At 44.7% G+C, this 16,586-nt stretch overlaps 1 protein-coding gene across 1 annotated transcript in view; it reads left to right on the plus strand.

Moving 5' to 3' along the window:
- Positions 1–16,586, plus strand: part of ARID3B (AT-rich interaction domain 3B) — a 43,027-nt gene that overhangs the window by 18,571 nt on the left and 7,870 nt on the right. The window contains exons 5-7 of the mRNA XM_067534612.1: positions 10,123–10,306; positions 13,019–13,278; positions 14,320–14,577. Of these exons, the coding sequence (XP_067390713.1) occupies positions 10,123–10,306; positions 13,019–13,278; positions 14,320–14,577 (702 nt within the window). The remainder of the gene's footprint in view (positions 1–10,122; positions 10,307–13,018; positions 13,279–14,319; positions 14,578–16,586) is intronic.

Genomic DNA, 16,586 nt, shown 5'->3' on the forward strand with positions numbered 1-16,586 from the left:
GAGAGTGAGAATCCGAATGAACTGTGGAGCAGTTTTGTGTTACTAAGCATAGCACTAAACACACAAGTATAGTTTTGTGGCACTTAGCAGTAGGCTTTAGACTCTGCCTAACCCCTCTGGAACACACTTGCGACTTAAAATGAATTGGAAAAATAGTTCAAGATGAGATGCTAGAGCATTAATCCACTGCACCGTCTACAACTACTCCTTTTTCTTGAGAGGGGAGGAGATGGGGACATAGAAAAGACTAGCAAAAGAAGTATACATACGCAGTGTTGTTGTAGCCCTGTCGGTCCCAGGATATCAGAGAGACAAGGTGGGGGAGGGAATATTTTATTGGACCAACTTCTGTTGGTGAGAGAGACAAGCTTTTGAGCCACACAGAGGCCTTCTGCAGGTCCGGAAGAAGAGCTCGGTGTGGCTCAAAAGTTTCTCTCTCACCAGCAGAAGTTGGTCCAATAAAAGAAATACAGATATTTCTGTGGGCCTTTGCTCTGCAATTCCTGCATGTCTCTTGTATGAAATGTTTCGCATCTTCAGGATCCACTTCCACTGTATGATTGATCTCTTCCTGCTTTCCTCTTAGATCTGTTAGAGCTTTGTTTCACTGACCAACGAAATTTACTTTGATAGCACTCTGAAGTATATTTTACCTTTTTTGGGAACCCTCCTAGTGCATGCCTTACACTGGGTTTGTCGGTGTGTCCACTTGTAGTGTAGATAAGTGCTATGGAATCACCCCAGTTGGTCATACTGATGCAGTCACAGGCTTTGCATTACGTACACAGTGATGGTTTTACTCATGACACCCTCTCTATCCCCCCACCACCAAAACTTCTTGGAGGCGTTTTAGCATAATGGGCATATCCTATTGGGATAGTATTTTGCAAGAAGTTATTATGGAGAAATGACTGTGTGGAAGAGGACTAAGTGAATATTGTGGTAAGAGGCATGTATTCGCATATTGGAAAAGGCTCCTTTTGAAGGAAAGCTGTTTGTTCATTTAAAGTACTGCCTTGGCAAAGACATCATAAAACGGCTCTGATTGTGTGACTCTGCTAATTCTGGTCAAGGTTACTATGTGACCTTGGTTTTCCCAGATGGCTTGGCCATTCTGTTTTTGATGTGCAAGTACATAGGAGGGACTTTGTAAGCCCTGAGCATGTGGTTTTAATTTTTTCCTTCTGTCATATGCTTTAAATGCACATTTAAGATATGGAAATACTCATGGCAAATACGTAGCATAGACAAAAGCATTTACTGATGGATTCTTTAGTCTATAGGCAAAAGTGATGCTTATCGTACAAGTGTCCAGGATACCCCCTCAGTCTCCCTTTCTCAGCTTAACAAGTTTCTTTTGCTCCTCCAGGGATATGTTGGTTCCTGAATAAAGCAATGTAATTCTCGAAATTCGATATAAACACTCCACTCCTGTTTGTCAATGTTAAGTAGACAGTAAGTGACCTAGTTCAGATGTCTTCCCACCACCAAAGCAGAAGTTCCAGAGTGGAGAAATCTCCCTCAGCGTGCTACACCAAAAAGAAGAGTTCCAGTCATTGTTCTCAAAAGAGATTAGTGAGCAAATAAAGAATAAAACACTTGGATCCTCTGAATTAAATTAGCAAGTCTCTGTTGTACGCTACCTAGACACTGAACTTTATAAAACACCACAATTTACTTCATTCACTGAATCAGCTACTTATTTTGGTCAGTTGGTCTGATTTAGGGAGCTGAGAACTATGGTAACTGGGTATCCTGTGTAATTGATGGGCAGTTTGGCTTTGTGAGAAGCAGGATGCATCATTTTACTCACTGTTTTCCCCGTCGTTGGTTACATGTGTTAGGAGAAGTTGTATGCTTCTATTTATATTGCATTCGTTTGTAGGAGCCTTGAGCACTTAAGGAGGAAATGGCCACACTATATATGATATTAATTGAATCATAGGGTTCGAAGAGACCGCAAGGGTCATCTAGTCTAACCCGCAAATCACCCAAGGAATCGGTAGCAGAGCAGGGACATGAACCTGGATCTCTCTTGTCCCAACCTAACATCCTAGCTACTGCACCATCATTCCTCTTATTAAGGTTGCAGAGTCAGTCACTCAAGTTAGGAAATTCCAGAATGAAAATTCAACCTTTATTCATCCGTCCCTCCCAACCCCCCCGCACTTGTGCATATGTGTCAATATACTTTGGTGCCTGGCTCCATAGTGGCACCTGGCAACTGGGAGAAGCACTTGCAGGGAAAGTCCTGCGCATTGGAGAACTTAGCTGCCAAACTTGGATAAGCCTTTATTGAGCACTTCTGAGATTTTTCAGGGGCTTATAACTTGGGCAAATTTTCTTGGGGCTGGCAAAAGGTACATCTGATATGAGTGATATGACGCCCTGCCAAATTTTAAGTTCCTGCTCCAAAGCAGGGAGGCATTAGCTTTTAATACTGGCAAAATGTATTTTTCCCTAATCTTGGAAAAGCCTGAAACTTTCCACACACACAAAAAATTAGCTTCAGACAAACACTCAGCCAGCATGGGTAACTTCAGCCCAAATGGTAAAAAGTGGCAAAGTTATAAGCAACTGAAAACAGGGTCTTACAATGGGAAGTTTCCCTATAAGTAGGGCTACTAGTTCTAACTATAATTAATAGAAAATCAGAGTAGGAGTTTATTTGATTCTGGACTCCAGAAGACTTTATTTTATACTTAGCCAGAGTTAAAGTAACTAAGTGTTAAGAACTTTAAATATTTACTGATTGAAGTTGGGAAGAATAAAGAGAATAACTCCTGTTAATTGGAATGATATCAAATGGGTGTGACTGTCTTTATTCATAGTTTGGCGTGTTATATGGAGCGATACAAAGCATTCTCAGACCGCTCTTCTTTGAAAATAACCAATTTGAGAACTCCCTATTAAGCTTTTTCCTGGAATGCAGAATTGAGGATACAAAGTTCACCTGCCTGGCCATGAGGATTTAGATTTTGGATTGTGAAGGGTTAATCTGTTGTCCTACAGCCTGGATATTAGTGTTCCAAATCCTCTCCTCCCAATGATCTTTATACTGGTACTTCCAATTCCTTGTGGAGGCTCTTGGCTCTCAGGCCTCCCAGCTGACTGGGCAGCCTGCTTCTGCTCAAGTGATTAATGACTCTTGCTGTGCTCAAGCAACTCAGAACCTAGCCATTCGGATACCGCAGTGATGAGGGCTTTACAGGTCCATAGGCAGTTACAAAAAGGTAGAACTGTTTGGCAGGATGGCTTTCCACACTCTGCCACAACCCATAAGCAGCTGGCCTTATGCTGCCCATCTAAACCTAGCTGTGGCTGTATATCTATTCAGATCCCTTCATTCCTTTGCACTTCTTCCAAACTTATTCATGTGTCCACTTTGACTGGGGAAGAGGAGTTAATCTCCCACCTCTGCTTGTTAGTCCAAAGGTCGTAGGGGTGGAAACCCCAGCAGTTGCAAAGCAGTTCAACATCTGGTAGAGAAATAGGGAATAGAAAATATATTGGACCCAGCTGTGTCAGTAGCTGTTGAACAGTTGGACTCTATTTGATCTTAATGTGAGGAGTAGCAAATTTCCATGGGACCTGGTTGGGTTGGGAGTGCACTTGGCACTGGGATCTATAGGAGCCTCCTTCCCCTAAAAGTTAAAATGGTTGCAGTCTCGGTCAGTAGAATTTGATTGTGGTCATTGTGAAAATGCATGCACATGCCAGCTAGGCCGCCTCCAGCTCAGCAGCTGAAATCTGATAAGGGGCCGCTAACTGTCAGTCTCACTTATTGAGGAGGGAGGCAGAGACCGATGGCATTTCTAGGGGTCTAGATAAGAACTGGGCCTCCTGTCAAATAGAACATGATTAATTACCCTCAGCCCCAGCTCCTGCTTTGATAGGAGTTTCTGATGCTCCGCAGGCTTGCAGATCAGGTGGTGACATTCCCATTGGGAGGTGAGAATGCCCACTGTGGAAATGCAGCAAATCTGGGCAGAGATTAAATCAGTGATGGCGCTGGTGGAGCGGGGCCCTTTTTTTCCTCATTTCTCCATAGCTGCTTTTCTCATTTGAATACTGAGTGAGACCTAGGGCAGCTTGCACAACAAAGGTGACAACAGAACCTTTCATGTGGAGGAACTGGGAACAATTTGAATGACTGCTGCATGCCAGGTCCCTGGCTTAAGACAACCAGCCCTGCTTAAAACTCTGGATTGTGTTTTTTGAGATGATTCCAAACAGAGCAGGAGCCAAGAGTGTGGACTTCTATGTTAGTTGCATATTGCTGACTAATTTAATCAATTGACTCCATTTTGAGAGAAGAGGAATAACAGATGGATAGGGCATATGTAGAAAGTACAACTACATTCCCACTCCCTTCCCTAACAATTCATTTCATTTCAAGATTCAGTTCAAACCTGCTTTCCTCATTATTATTTTTCTTTAAATCTCTACGGGCTTGCTCCAGCCTGTCTCACAGGCCTCACCGTCTTCCTCCTCCATTCCCTCTGATCAGCTGGAGTTTGTATGTCCTATTCCTTCATTCACTGTTGGTAAGTGTCTTCTCCCCTTCAGCTTCTGAGGTCTGGAATAGCATCTCTGACCTCATCTTCTAGCTGTATGCAAGTTACTGTTAAAACCTTTGTCTTCTCTTTACCTATTCCTTTCTCTTTCTAGCTCCGTGAAGCACTTTGTTACTTGTACGAAAGACATTACGCAAAATAATATCATATGGTAGCATCTTTATCTAGAGTGTCTTGCTCTAGAATGGGACACTCTAAAGAGGTAAGGGAGAGATTTAAAGAGTATGTCACTAGGAAGGGTGTGAAGAAATTGCCAAAGGAATAGCTACCACAAAGGAAGGGTAATGACCTTTCTTAAATCAAACCAGCTTAGAACTCCCAAACCTGGCTGAGAAACGACCGCTCAGACAAGTAGTGGCACAGGGTAAAGAGGAGAAAAAGGATGGTTTGCTGCTCCAATCGGTCAAGCCCCAGACTAAAATCCCATAAAGACCAGCAATCTTGAGGCCTGTGTAGTGAAAGGAGGGGGAATATTTCACTCCAAAATGTAGCTCTTGAAACGTGGATAAATTATATTATCCCCAATTTACGGATGGGAAGATTGACACACAAATCAGTAAAGTGATTGGCTAGAGTCATACAGGAAGAAGAAGGCAGGAGAGCAAAGAATCTGGGTCTTCTGATTCTCTACTGTCTCCTGGCCATCCATTGTAAGAATACCTGTTAAAAGAATACTTCCAAGGTTCTTTTCGTCCTCAAACTCTCCACCTCCCAAAAAAACTCTTAGGAAAGGGCAAGCCAGTAACTCAGCAACACATGCTTCTCAAACAAGGGAGAAATCCAAAACTATCAAAATAAATCCTTTAAGCTTCTGTGTATTTATTCAGTTACGTGCTATTGATGGTACGAGAAGGCTTTCAGGGCAGGGAATGGCATGGGTGGGAAGGAGGGGCTGGAAGGCTGACTCTGTCATAACTGCAGTTGGGCTTTTCCCCAGGAAAACTGCTTTCTCAAGAAACTGGTTGTAGTTATAACTTTCCTCCCCTTCACAAAACCCACTTGCCTGGGGGCTGTTCGGTGGCTGCTCCTCCTTTTTCCACCTCATCAAGCTCAGGTATCTTACGGAGGATTTGGAAGGTGAGGACAACTTTGCCCCTCCCTACTCATCCATCCCTTCTGCTTCCCGAGCTCAGTCCCCAGCTTGCTTACTTCTCCTACCAACATTTTCATGATTCCTACAAGCTTGCACCTGGAGTGCCCTTACTGTATTGATACAGAAGAGTCATCTTATGCTGTACATAATTTCTCAAGGCCCACCTCTGCAGTGATCCTACAAGTAATAGCTAGGTTTTGGGGGTAGTCAGGGAAAACTGATCTACTCTTGCTTTTAAAAGATAATATATGCAAAATATTGTGCAGCTTTAAAATCTTGAATCCCATTATCCTGCCCTTGATGTTTCCTCATATTATAGGACAGAGACGATCTACCCAGTTGTTTGTACAGCATTTAGCACAACAGAACCTTGGCTTTCAGTGGGGCCTGTGGCCATGATTGCAGTATGTAGACGTGTTCCTCAGAATCTCATCACATCAGTTGAGCCTCACCCTATCATTTATTATCTGTGCCCGGGCCACAGTCTGATTCTGTATCAGAGGTGAGGTGGCTTGGGGCTGTGAAGCGGTTCGCTTCAAGGGAGGAAAAAATATTCATTCACATAAAAAATGCAGGCAGAGGAGCCGGCCCCCCCTTCTCTGATTTGAAGGAGGCCCCACGGTCCGTGTAGCAGCAGCATAAGGCGTTTCTATCAGCTGGTAGAATAGAGGGAGGCAGGCTAGGAAGTACAGTAAAATGAGTTTGCCATCAAATGGCAACAAGTCTTATGCTGTGCCCTAGGTCGGTGACCTTTCCCTCTGGAATTCTCCCCTCTGACCTGCAGATCATTAATCCTCATGCTGCCAGATGACAGTAATCCATCATGGGCCCTGACAAGGCTTGCAGCCGACTGTGAAAGGATCCGCTCTGCTTCAGCCTCCTCCTGTCCCGTGATGCTTGTTTTTCAGCCTTTCCTGTTGGGAGCTGAGGGCTTCCAATAAAGACTTTATCACCTTTCCCTTCCTCTGAAAGGACTGGGGGAGGGGAGCTCAAAGAGCAGCCTTTTCACATTTACCGTCTGTATTTCTCAATCAATGAAATGTGCTGAGCGCTGGGTGACTAAACCAATGCAGAGCACCCACAGCTTTACAGGAACCAAAAACGCAACCCCTGTTACAGTCCCTAACTCATGCACATTAAGAGAATATTACTCAACACACTACTCCTTTTATGAGAAGTCCTGTAGCATTTAATAGAAAATAACCACTTCCTTTTATGTTGTGTTTTTAACTTTCCTCCAGAATGCAACACAAAGTATGCCCCTCCTGTAAAATTCTTTAGAATGGTTAAAGGAAATCCATTAAAAATACCTCATTCTGTGGGTTTTCTGTGTCATTTTTTATAGACTCTTATGAAGTTCTGTAGGATTTTCCTATAAGGGCCCTGTTTTAAAAAGTTATCCAGAGGAAGGGAGTGTTTCCCAGTTGTTACAGCTGGGTACTGGAAATCAGATTTGGGTTCTGTTCCTGCACCCGCATTTTGACTCTGTCTCAGTTTCCCCATCTGTAAAATGGGGATGATTTCACGATGCCTCTGTGAGGTAGGTGAGTTAATTCATTAATGTATGTAAAGTACTTTGAGTTCTTGGATTGAGAGGGTAAAAAATTGTGGTTTTGGATAAAGCTCAGTTTTTTAAAACAATCTATAATATCTGAGTATTTCCCCCTGTTTTCTGAGGAACCTCATCAATGATCTTTCCTTTCATGTTCCAGCCGTCCCATCTGGCCCCTGTCCAAGCATAGCTGGATGAAAATCCCTTATGAGCAAGCTAATACCATTCTCTAAATTGGATTGAGGAAGAGTGCATGGTTTTGAGCAGCACAAGATGGCCTCAGGGGAGGAGGAGAGAAAAGGGAAGAGTGCTCCAGTTCTGCCCTTCCCTGTCCTTGCTGACCCAAAAATTGGGCTGTGATCTGGACCGTAGCATCAGCAGTGCAACTTTTGTAATTATCTACTTTGTTGAATGTTCTGGCATTCCATTGAAATTGGTCACCTGGTCAGAAATATGTATCCAGCAGCCACGGGGTTAAAAACAAACTCTCTTTCTGTTTTTGGGGTGGGGTAAAGGAGGTATGAATAAGATTTTTACTCACACACCTTGCCCTGCACAGAAGTTGAAAGGTCTCAGTTCAGCTTCTGAAAGTCCTCCCAGGAAAATAAGCAAATAAGTCATTGACATAGGCCCCTGACTCTATTAAATGAGAGCTGTGGAGAGAAAGTGGAGCACATTCTGGTGCCAGGCTGATTCTACAGTGTTTTCTATACAGAAAGGCTGTCTCTATCTACACAGACCATACTTAATGAACTTCCTTAAAACTCTTAACAGTTCAAGCTGACTTAGGCCTTGTCTACACTAGAAAATTGTACTGCTTTACCCATACTAGTATAGTTGAAATGGTATAATCCCCCTATGGTGCACCCGGTTATATCAGTATAAAGGTGCTTGCCCTATGTGAAAGAGAATAAGCTATCCTGATATAGGGCATCTTTATGCTGGTATACTAGCATCTACATCAGGGGTTGAACTGATGTAACTATACTGCTTTAAAAAAAAAATCACACCCCTAACCAACACATTTATACCGGTACAACTTTCAAGTGTAGACCAGGACAGTGAAATTAGATGAATCATGGCTTTGATCCCACATGGCATTTTCTGTGTAATGAAATATTGGCCATGTTTACATTTTTATTTCTCGGCTAGATTTCATTAGTTTCAACTTTGACATCTCTCAACAGCTTCTTAATTTAGAGTGCTGGTAAAGGGGCACTGTCAGGTTAAAAATCAGATTTTCATAGCTGTGTTAACCTGTGAGATTACGAAAACTGAATAGAAGGGACAGACAACTTGTCCCACAACACTCTGCGAAAGGAAGCATAGAGTGGTGCAGTGAGCTCTGGTGCTGTGGGCTATGGGATACACACCCTGATATCGGTGTGTCTAGATATCCAGCCTCTCATGACTGGACCCAGTGCCCTTGTGAAAGTATAGCATAACAGGCAAGCGTCTGGAGCTCAGCTGCTGTTCTGCAGTGTGGCTGTGCTCTATCACTTTAGGCTAAAGTAAGATGATTAACTCATGATTTCCCAACTCTGCATCAGGCTGCAGGAAGAACATAGCCAGTTCTGAAATCTAATGTACTTTTCATTGTCTGTTGATTGTTTACTCAGTTTGGACAATGAAAATGGACTAGTTAGTTTCACTTTCTGACTCTCTTGCACTAGTTTATTGCTACTGTGTTTGGGTTGCAAATGCTGCAAGGGAAGGTCTGCAACATCATCCAGAAAACCCACTCAAATGGAATTTTAAAAAAAAAAGTCAGACTTCAGTTCATCTTAGATTTCTGTTAAACGTAATTTTAGAAAGCCTAGATATTGACTCTAAATCAGCTTGGCAACTAATGCAAGTTAAGAGCCAGACTCTGGTTGGAGGTGAAGGAGACAAAGGGTGCTGGAGTAAGTGTCCAAACTCCTCTCACTCCCTAACCCCCCCCCCCCAAAAAAAGGGGGGGGCAGCAGGAACATAACACAGAGTATCAGAATTCAGCTTCCCCAGGCCTGTCTTGGGAGGGGCGGGAAGCAAGGGGGTAACACCATCCCACCCCTTGAAGGGCGGGATCATCCGCTGACCCTCTCTGGCTTATGCAGGGACAGTTCTGATGGACTCTTGGAGGCAGCTGTAATCCCTTCCCTACCAGGGAGAGGGTCAGTACCAAATAAGGAATAAGCGAGAAGAGTTTAAAATGGGGGAAGGGACTATTGGGGCTGGAAGAAGGGGTTTGGATCACTTGCGGGAGGGGAATCAGGAGTAAGACCAAAGATACTGCACTAAGAGCACAAGCCGAAGCAGTTGTAAAAGTGATCTGTGGGGGGGGGAATGGGGGGGGGGGGAGTAGATCTTAGCCAAATTCTCATCATTTCCTTCCATCTCTGCTCTCTCATATTAAGTACAGAACATTTTGAGAACATCTCAGAGAGTCCTGACACATCAGCAGGTCTTGTTCTTTGCCAGGAGCTGTTTCGTGGATTCTTCAGCGCTCTCCTGAGCATGAATGGTACAAATTGTGTCTAGTACCACACAGGGATGCTCACTTAGGTCAAATCTCTGTGCTGCTCCTCCGCTGCCTTTCACATCCCTGGTCTCGTATTTAAAAGCCCCCTACTTCTTCCCCTCCCCTGTGTTTGCCTATTCCACAAGTTGCTGCCTAGCCGCATGTTTTTATTTGTCTGGTAATTGCTTTTGCCTCCAGGATAGGATTTTCCATGAACAGGACTCAGTGTGTAGCTAAATCTCTCTCTCATTTACTTGCCTACAGAAAGCGCTCTGGTCAGGTTACAAACCAGATTGCCTTCATTTCTCATTAGCAGGAAGATCAATAGTGCCAATCCGCCTGACTGTTTTCTGTCTCCATGAACCCTTCCCTTCCCTACCATCCTGTTGTGACATTGCAGGAACTCCCATCAATCGGATCCCCATCATGGCGAAGCAGATCCTGGATCTCTATATGCTCTACAAACTGGTGACTGAGAAGGGGGGGCTGGTGGAAATCATAAACAAGAAGATATGGCGGGAGATCACCAAAGGCCTTAACCTGCCCACCTCCATCACCAGTGCGGCGTTTACACTTCGGACCCAGTAAGTATGGAGTCCTCCAGCTGTGAGCACATGAGAGGAGGAAATGGGGATGGAGGAGAGTAGAGAGGAGAAAGGAAGAAGGGAAGAGATGAGGGAAAAGAAATAAGCAAACTGACCCCTCTTATGGCGAGAGCAGACTTGATGGGCTGTTTGCTTCAGTCTTTCTCCTCATTCCCCACAGTCTCTTCACCTCAGCTTCACTCCACACCTTCCCCTCTTATCATCTTTTCCTTTGCTCTGTCCTTGTCAGCCCCCTTCTCTTCAATGATCCCTCTCCCTTCACTTGTCTTTCCATTTAGCTGATCCTCTCTGAACTAGATCTACCTCTACCCCTCCAAAAATAATAATCATGGCACTCACATGGCTTTTGCTGCCATCACATGGTTACCCCTTCCCTCACCCTGTGTCTGGTCTATGTAGATTGTAAGCTGTGGGGCAGGGAGCATCTACTGCTTTGTGTTTGTACAGTGCCTAGCATGATGAGACCTCATTCTTAGTTGGCTCTTAGTTACTGCTGTAATAAACATGATTAACAATAGTAATCAAATAGTGTTTTGATAATGCAACTTGTGTTTAGCACCTAGACACTGTGGTGATTGCCCTCTGCCCCGTAAATACTTAATATAGACTAGATAGGATAGTAATAAACCTAAGGAAAGAGGAATAGAACCAGCAAAATGGAGGCAGGCAGAGGTGGAAATAGTCCTAACATTTTTGTTCAGGTTAAGAGGCAATGTGCTCTAGAGACTAGAGCAGGGTACTGGGAATCACAACTCTGAGGTTTTGTTCCTAGCTCTGTCCCTAACTCATTATGTGACCTTGGATGTAAAATACAAATATATTTCACTGATGTTCCTAAAGTGCTTTGAGAGCCTTGGAAAAGGCTCTCTAGAAGGGTAAAAAATATTTTCCCATCTGTAAAATGGGGATAATGATACTGTGTGTAGTTGTTATTACTGCAGCAGGAGCAGTGGATGATACTCTTTTCATTCTAAACCTGTTCCCCGTAGCTCGGGAGTTCTTGAAACTTTTCAGTATGCTTTTCCGGGCTTGGCCTCTTCCCAAAGGCGACTCTTTAAAAAAAATTTTAAAAGCTTGGACAAAAAAGGGTTCGCCTCTTTTGAAGACAAGGAGAGTTTTGGGTTTCTTATTACGGTTTTTTTCAAACTCAAAACGGCTGGGGATAAAAAGTTGAAATCTGGCATGAAAACAGCTCTCGGTGAGGATAAGTATCTGAGTGTTCAGCCCAATGTGGTTCTGCCCAGGTTTAAGACTCACACTTGCCTAGTACAGTCAATATGAGATTTGTTGCCAAAGCACACTGAGAAAGAAGGTGCTGCTGGACCTGTGCAGCTAATTTAGGAGAATAGTGAAAAATGTACTGGAGGTGCATTTGTACAGTGTCTTGCACAGCAGTGTCCTGATTCATAGATCCCAATGCCAGAAGGGATCACTGTGATCATCTAGTCTGACCTCCTGTATTACACAGGCCAGAGAACCGCCCTGCAATAATTCCTAGAGCAGATCTTTTAGATTATCATTTAAAAATTGTCAGTGATGGAGAATCCACCACAACCTTTGGTAAGTTGTTCCAATGGTTAATTATTCTTCGTTAAAAATCTGCCTTATTTCCAGCTTGAATTTGTCCAGCTTCATCTTCCAGCCATTAGATCATGTTATACCTTTCTCTGCTAGACTGAAGAGCCTGTTGTTAAATATTTGTTCCCCATGTAGGTATTTAGAGACAGTAATCAAGTCACCCCTTAAACCTATAACTAGATCTATCAATAGAGTCCTGGGCTGCTACCATAAAAAAAGTGGCTTCTAGCCAGGGCTGCCAGGAGCTTTGGCTCCTATCCTTCTGAACCTTGAAGGTGCAGAAACGTTAGGGACAGCTAATGTGCACTATAGCCGGTGCCTAAGTGGAAGCCATACTCTGATGCACCTTGGGAGCTTGGCAGTTCTTTGGGCTCAGAAAAAGGAGAATTTCTCCTGTGACCCTCCCTACGGCGTTCAGGAAAGCTTTTTCCTCCTCAGTTGCTTGGGACAAGGATGCACCAGTGATCCAGTCACATAGCTTCAGATAAGGGAATTTACACTGCTTAGTTCAGGTTTCCTACAATCAGAAGAGCTTTGATGTCTCAGAGAGTGAGGCTTCTGCTCCGTTTTATTTTTCTTTTCTACGTAATTTACTTAAACCCCCAAAACCCACTTAAGAAATTCCAAAGGCTGGGGGGGAGGAGCAAGACAATGTTATGGTTGTACAGCTTATCACTCTAGTCAAGCAGATCGAAAGTTAGAGTTGATCCTTTAACTCTTCCCCTTGTGCATAAGCATTAAAATTATGGTCTTTCCTTCTGTAACCACGCACAATTTCTTTAAGTCACTTGTATCACACACTTTCTTAGATCTACATGTGTAGCATCATGTAGTACTGTGTGGTCCTCTGTAAAGGCTAGACTATCAGAGTCCATGAATGTCATCAGTATGAAAACGACACCTGACACCCTAACTACACAGCAGGCTGCAGACTTAGCATAAGAACACAAAGCAATAATTAATATTGGTTGGCAGAGTTAGGTCTTCAAGGGACCTAGTCCTGCAAGCACTCCTGAGCAATGCTTAGTACCGTGAGAGTTCCTATAAGCCACTTTTTTTAGGTACTGCTAAGTACCCTTGCTTTGATCTTCCTTCTCCCTGTGTTGCTCCCAGGTATATGAAGTACTTATATGCCTATGAATGTGAGAAGAAGTCCTTAAGCTCTCCTGCTGAGCTGCAGGCTGCGATTGACGGCAACAGGCGGGAAGGCAGACGACCTAGCTACAGCTCCTCCTTGTTCAGTTATTCACCCACCACCACGGGGCCTCCTTCCCTCCTGTCTCCTCCAAAGATCCGCTTCCCGATCATCGGCCTTGCCCCAGGCAGTGGAACCAGCAGCTCCCGTCTCTCTCCAGCACCAGGTGTCAGGAAAGGTATGCTATTTGCCTCTGTGCATGACAGAGAATATCTGTTGGGTGAGCAGGCAGTGGATGAAATTCAATTTCAATGTCTGGCCACACTAGGGTCAAAGAAAAGTTGGGGATAGGGAGAGGTCTTAGATGATTCGGGGATGCAGAGCCTTCAAGCTCCAGGTGAACTGGTTTATGTATGCACTGGGTCAGTAATGTCAACGCTGTCACTGATACTGAATAATCACCCAAGAGCAGGGTGAGCGAGGGGAGGATAGAGGAATGAGTACAGGACTGGGATCAACTAGAAATTACGGGGTCTCTAGGTCCAGCTCCAACTCTTGATTTCCTCTGCTTCCGTAGGCAAGTCAGTTAACCTGTCTGCATCTCTGTTTCTCCATCTGTAAAACAGTGGATAATTCCCAGCAGTGTGGTGGAGACTAATTAGTTAATCTTCGTTAGTTTTGTGAACGTGAGAACTGTGATAGAAGTGCTAAGTCCTGTTAGGAAGTGGGAATGATGCTATAAGAAGTCATGAAAATAAGCAGTCACTCCAGCTTGGGGGAGCATTGGAAATATCCTGGTAATTTCAGAGGGAAATAAAAAGGGGATGGTGTGTCTCATCTGCTCATTTTAGCACCAGTCTCCTAAGGAGTTTCAGAAGCCCAGATCTACAAAGTATTCAGGCTCCTGACATTCATTGATTTCAGTGGACATTAGGTGCCTAAATACCTTTGAGGACCTAGGCCATACAGACTAAACCGAAGTGGAGTAGAGATTGCTGCAGCAGAGAGAGCAAGGCAGGTGATTCCGTTTAAGGAGTAGCCGTTTCATTTGGGAATGACGGGGAGATATCGGTGCCCTGGAAGTGTGAGCTGATGTTGGTAGAGACTGCCCCACATAGTGGGAACAGACCATCAGGCTGCCATGTAATGAACTAGTAGAGTTTGGTTCCTCAGAGCAGCATTTCTGTCCTGTTGTCCCCCTTCCACACTGGGCTTTAAAAGCTGACTGCTTACACTGGGAAGCTCTGCGTGGAGCTTGAACGACTGCCTGCTTTTCTAGGCGATGGCATCCCCCTGACTGTGTCCATGCCAAATCGTATTGCCATGCCAGTGACCTTGGCTAACCAGCAGGCAACTGTAGCAGCAAGGACAGCCACCCTGGAGCAGCTGAGGGAGAGGCTGGAGGCTGGAGAGCCGCCGGAGAAGAAACTCTCACGGATGACGGAGGAGGAGCAGCGGCTTGTCCAACAGGCACTTCAGCGCAACCTGTTCAGCATGGCGCGGCAGATCCCCATGAAGATCAAAATCAATGGCAGGGGTGAGGAGGCTCTCATGCGAAGTGAGGGGTCTTTGTATGATGGAGTGAGCACCCCGAAAGAGGAAGGGGGGGAAATCTTTCTGTAAACCCTGTGTATGTGGTCTTCACTCCAGTGGGGGACTTTAGGCAGTGACACCCTTGCACTTATGCCACTTAGCCTGCTCCTTTGGGTGTGCCCACCCAGCCCCTAAGCCAGAGTGCCATCCCTGGTTCCTTGCCCTGGTCTTTTCTTACCCCAGTGCCAATGTGCTTCGGCAGGGCATGAATTCCCTAACTTCCCTTGCTTGCTTCAGGCTTGGAGACCAAGGTTTGACACTCCTCCTAGCTTCCCTGTCACTAGAGGCAGCAGTGTTTCATGTACAGGCTGCAGAAGGCAGCTAAGGTGCCATGGGTATGCAATGGGTAGGAAGACCCGGTCATAGGTGGAGTAAGCAGGATAGAGCTCTGCCTGTATCCAGGGCTGAATCCGGGGGTTTAGAAGGGTTATGTGACATCTCAGACGAGGGCGAGGCTGGTGATGGTATTGCCAGTAACTCTGCTTCCAAAGGGAAAGGATCCTGCTTCTCCTTAGTGTAGATGAATATGCCACTGCCCTGCTCCCAGACTCCAGGGAAAAGCCTCTGATATTCTGCTGTGGAAGGAGACTGCCCCAAGTCATAGCCCCCAGTCCCCTGCAGGCTGAGCTAGAGGTTTGAGTGTAAGAAGCACTCATGGCCTGGGGAAACTGCCACTGAAAACACTGGATAAGTGGCAATTCGATCCTTAAAAGTCACTTGTCAGGATCCATGTAATTTTAATGTGACTTCCAAAGCTCATTGGACAGTGCAGCACTTCCACCTGTCTGTCCTGGGGGCTGCAGTTAGATGGGGCACGAAGCCAGAAGCATTTTAGAAGATTTCAGTCCAACAGCTGTTTTCTCTTCTTCCAATGTTTTGATCCATTTAAATTAAGGAACTCAAACCCCTTCTAATTGCACCTTCCGATGCAGACACTAGGCCACAAAGATTTGACACTGCATGGGGGAAGGGAAAAAGTTTTTGTTCATGAGCCTATTGCCCTTTTCTCAACAGTAGCAGTGCTGCCATGTGATGGTCTGGTTGAGAGAGATACAGGTGGGGTATGGTCAAATCCTGATCCCACTGAAGTCGATGGAAATGTTGCCACTAGCTTCAGTTGGACCAAGATCTTGCTCCTCTAGGATTATGGACGTACTTAAATGTCACACTCAAACTTCCTTCACAAGAATAGGGTGTGAAAGGAAATACAAATGTTGTGATGTGCCTTAAATCCCCGCCGCCTTGTTACTGCCCTTCCTTTATCTCTCCTCTCACTGCTTCTGGCATTAAGATGCAGTTCTAGCCTCTAAATCTAAAAACACACCGACAGAGGCAATGTGGCCTAGTAGATAAGCCTCTGGATTGGGACTCGGGAGACCTGAGTTCTACTCCTGGCTCTGCCACTGGATGACCTTCAGCAAAGTCACTTTCCCGTACTTTGCCTCAGTTTCCCCATCTGTAAAATGGAAATAATTATATTGACCTCCTTTGTAAAGTGTTTGAGATCTACTGATGAAAAGCTTTATAGAAGAGCTGGGTAGTATTATCTTAATAGCCACTCTTGGGTTAAACGCTCATAATGCCAATAACATGCATTTCAGCCACAGGAAAACCTCTTCATTACTTGGCATTTGCACACTGCTCCAAAACCAGCACCTCGTTGTGAAAGACTGTCACATTGTGATGCTGCTGCTTCACAAACTCTAAGCAGGATTTTAAGGCCAGGAAATGTCCCACAAAGCACAGTGACCTCAAATATCCTGGTTAGGGGGAGCAATCCCATGTCTTTTTTCACAGACATCACAAAATTGCAGTGTATGTAGTTCCTACTGCAGCAGTTTAAAAAGGAGTCCCCGGATATGTACATCATGGGAGGAGGAGGTTTCACATATTCATAGATGTAACCCATGTCCCTTTCTGTATCTTACTCCTCTCATGAAGCTGGTATTTCAG

Source organism: Emydura macquarii, unplaced genomic scaffold, assembly GCF_026122565.2.
Source record: "Emydura macquarii macquarii isolate MOO-44397 ecotype Brisbane River unplaced genomic scaffold, CSIRO-AGI_Emac_v2 contig_3451, whole genome shotgun sequence".
Taxonomy (NCBI): Eukaryota; Metazoa; Chordata; order Testudines; family Chelidae; genus Emydura; species Emydura macquarii.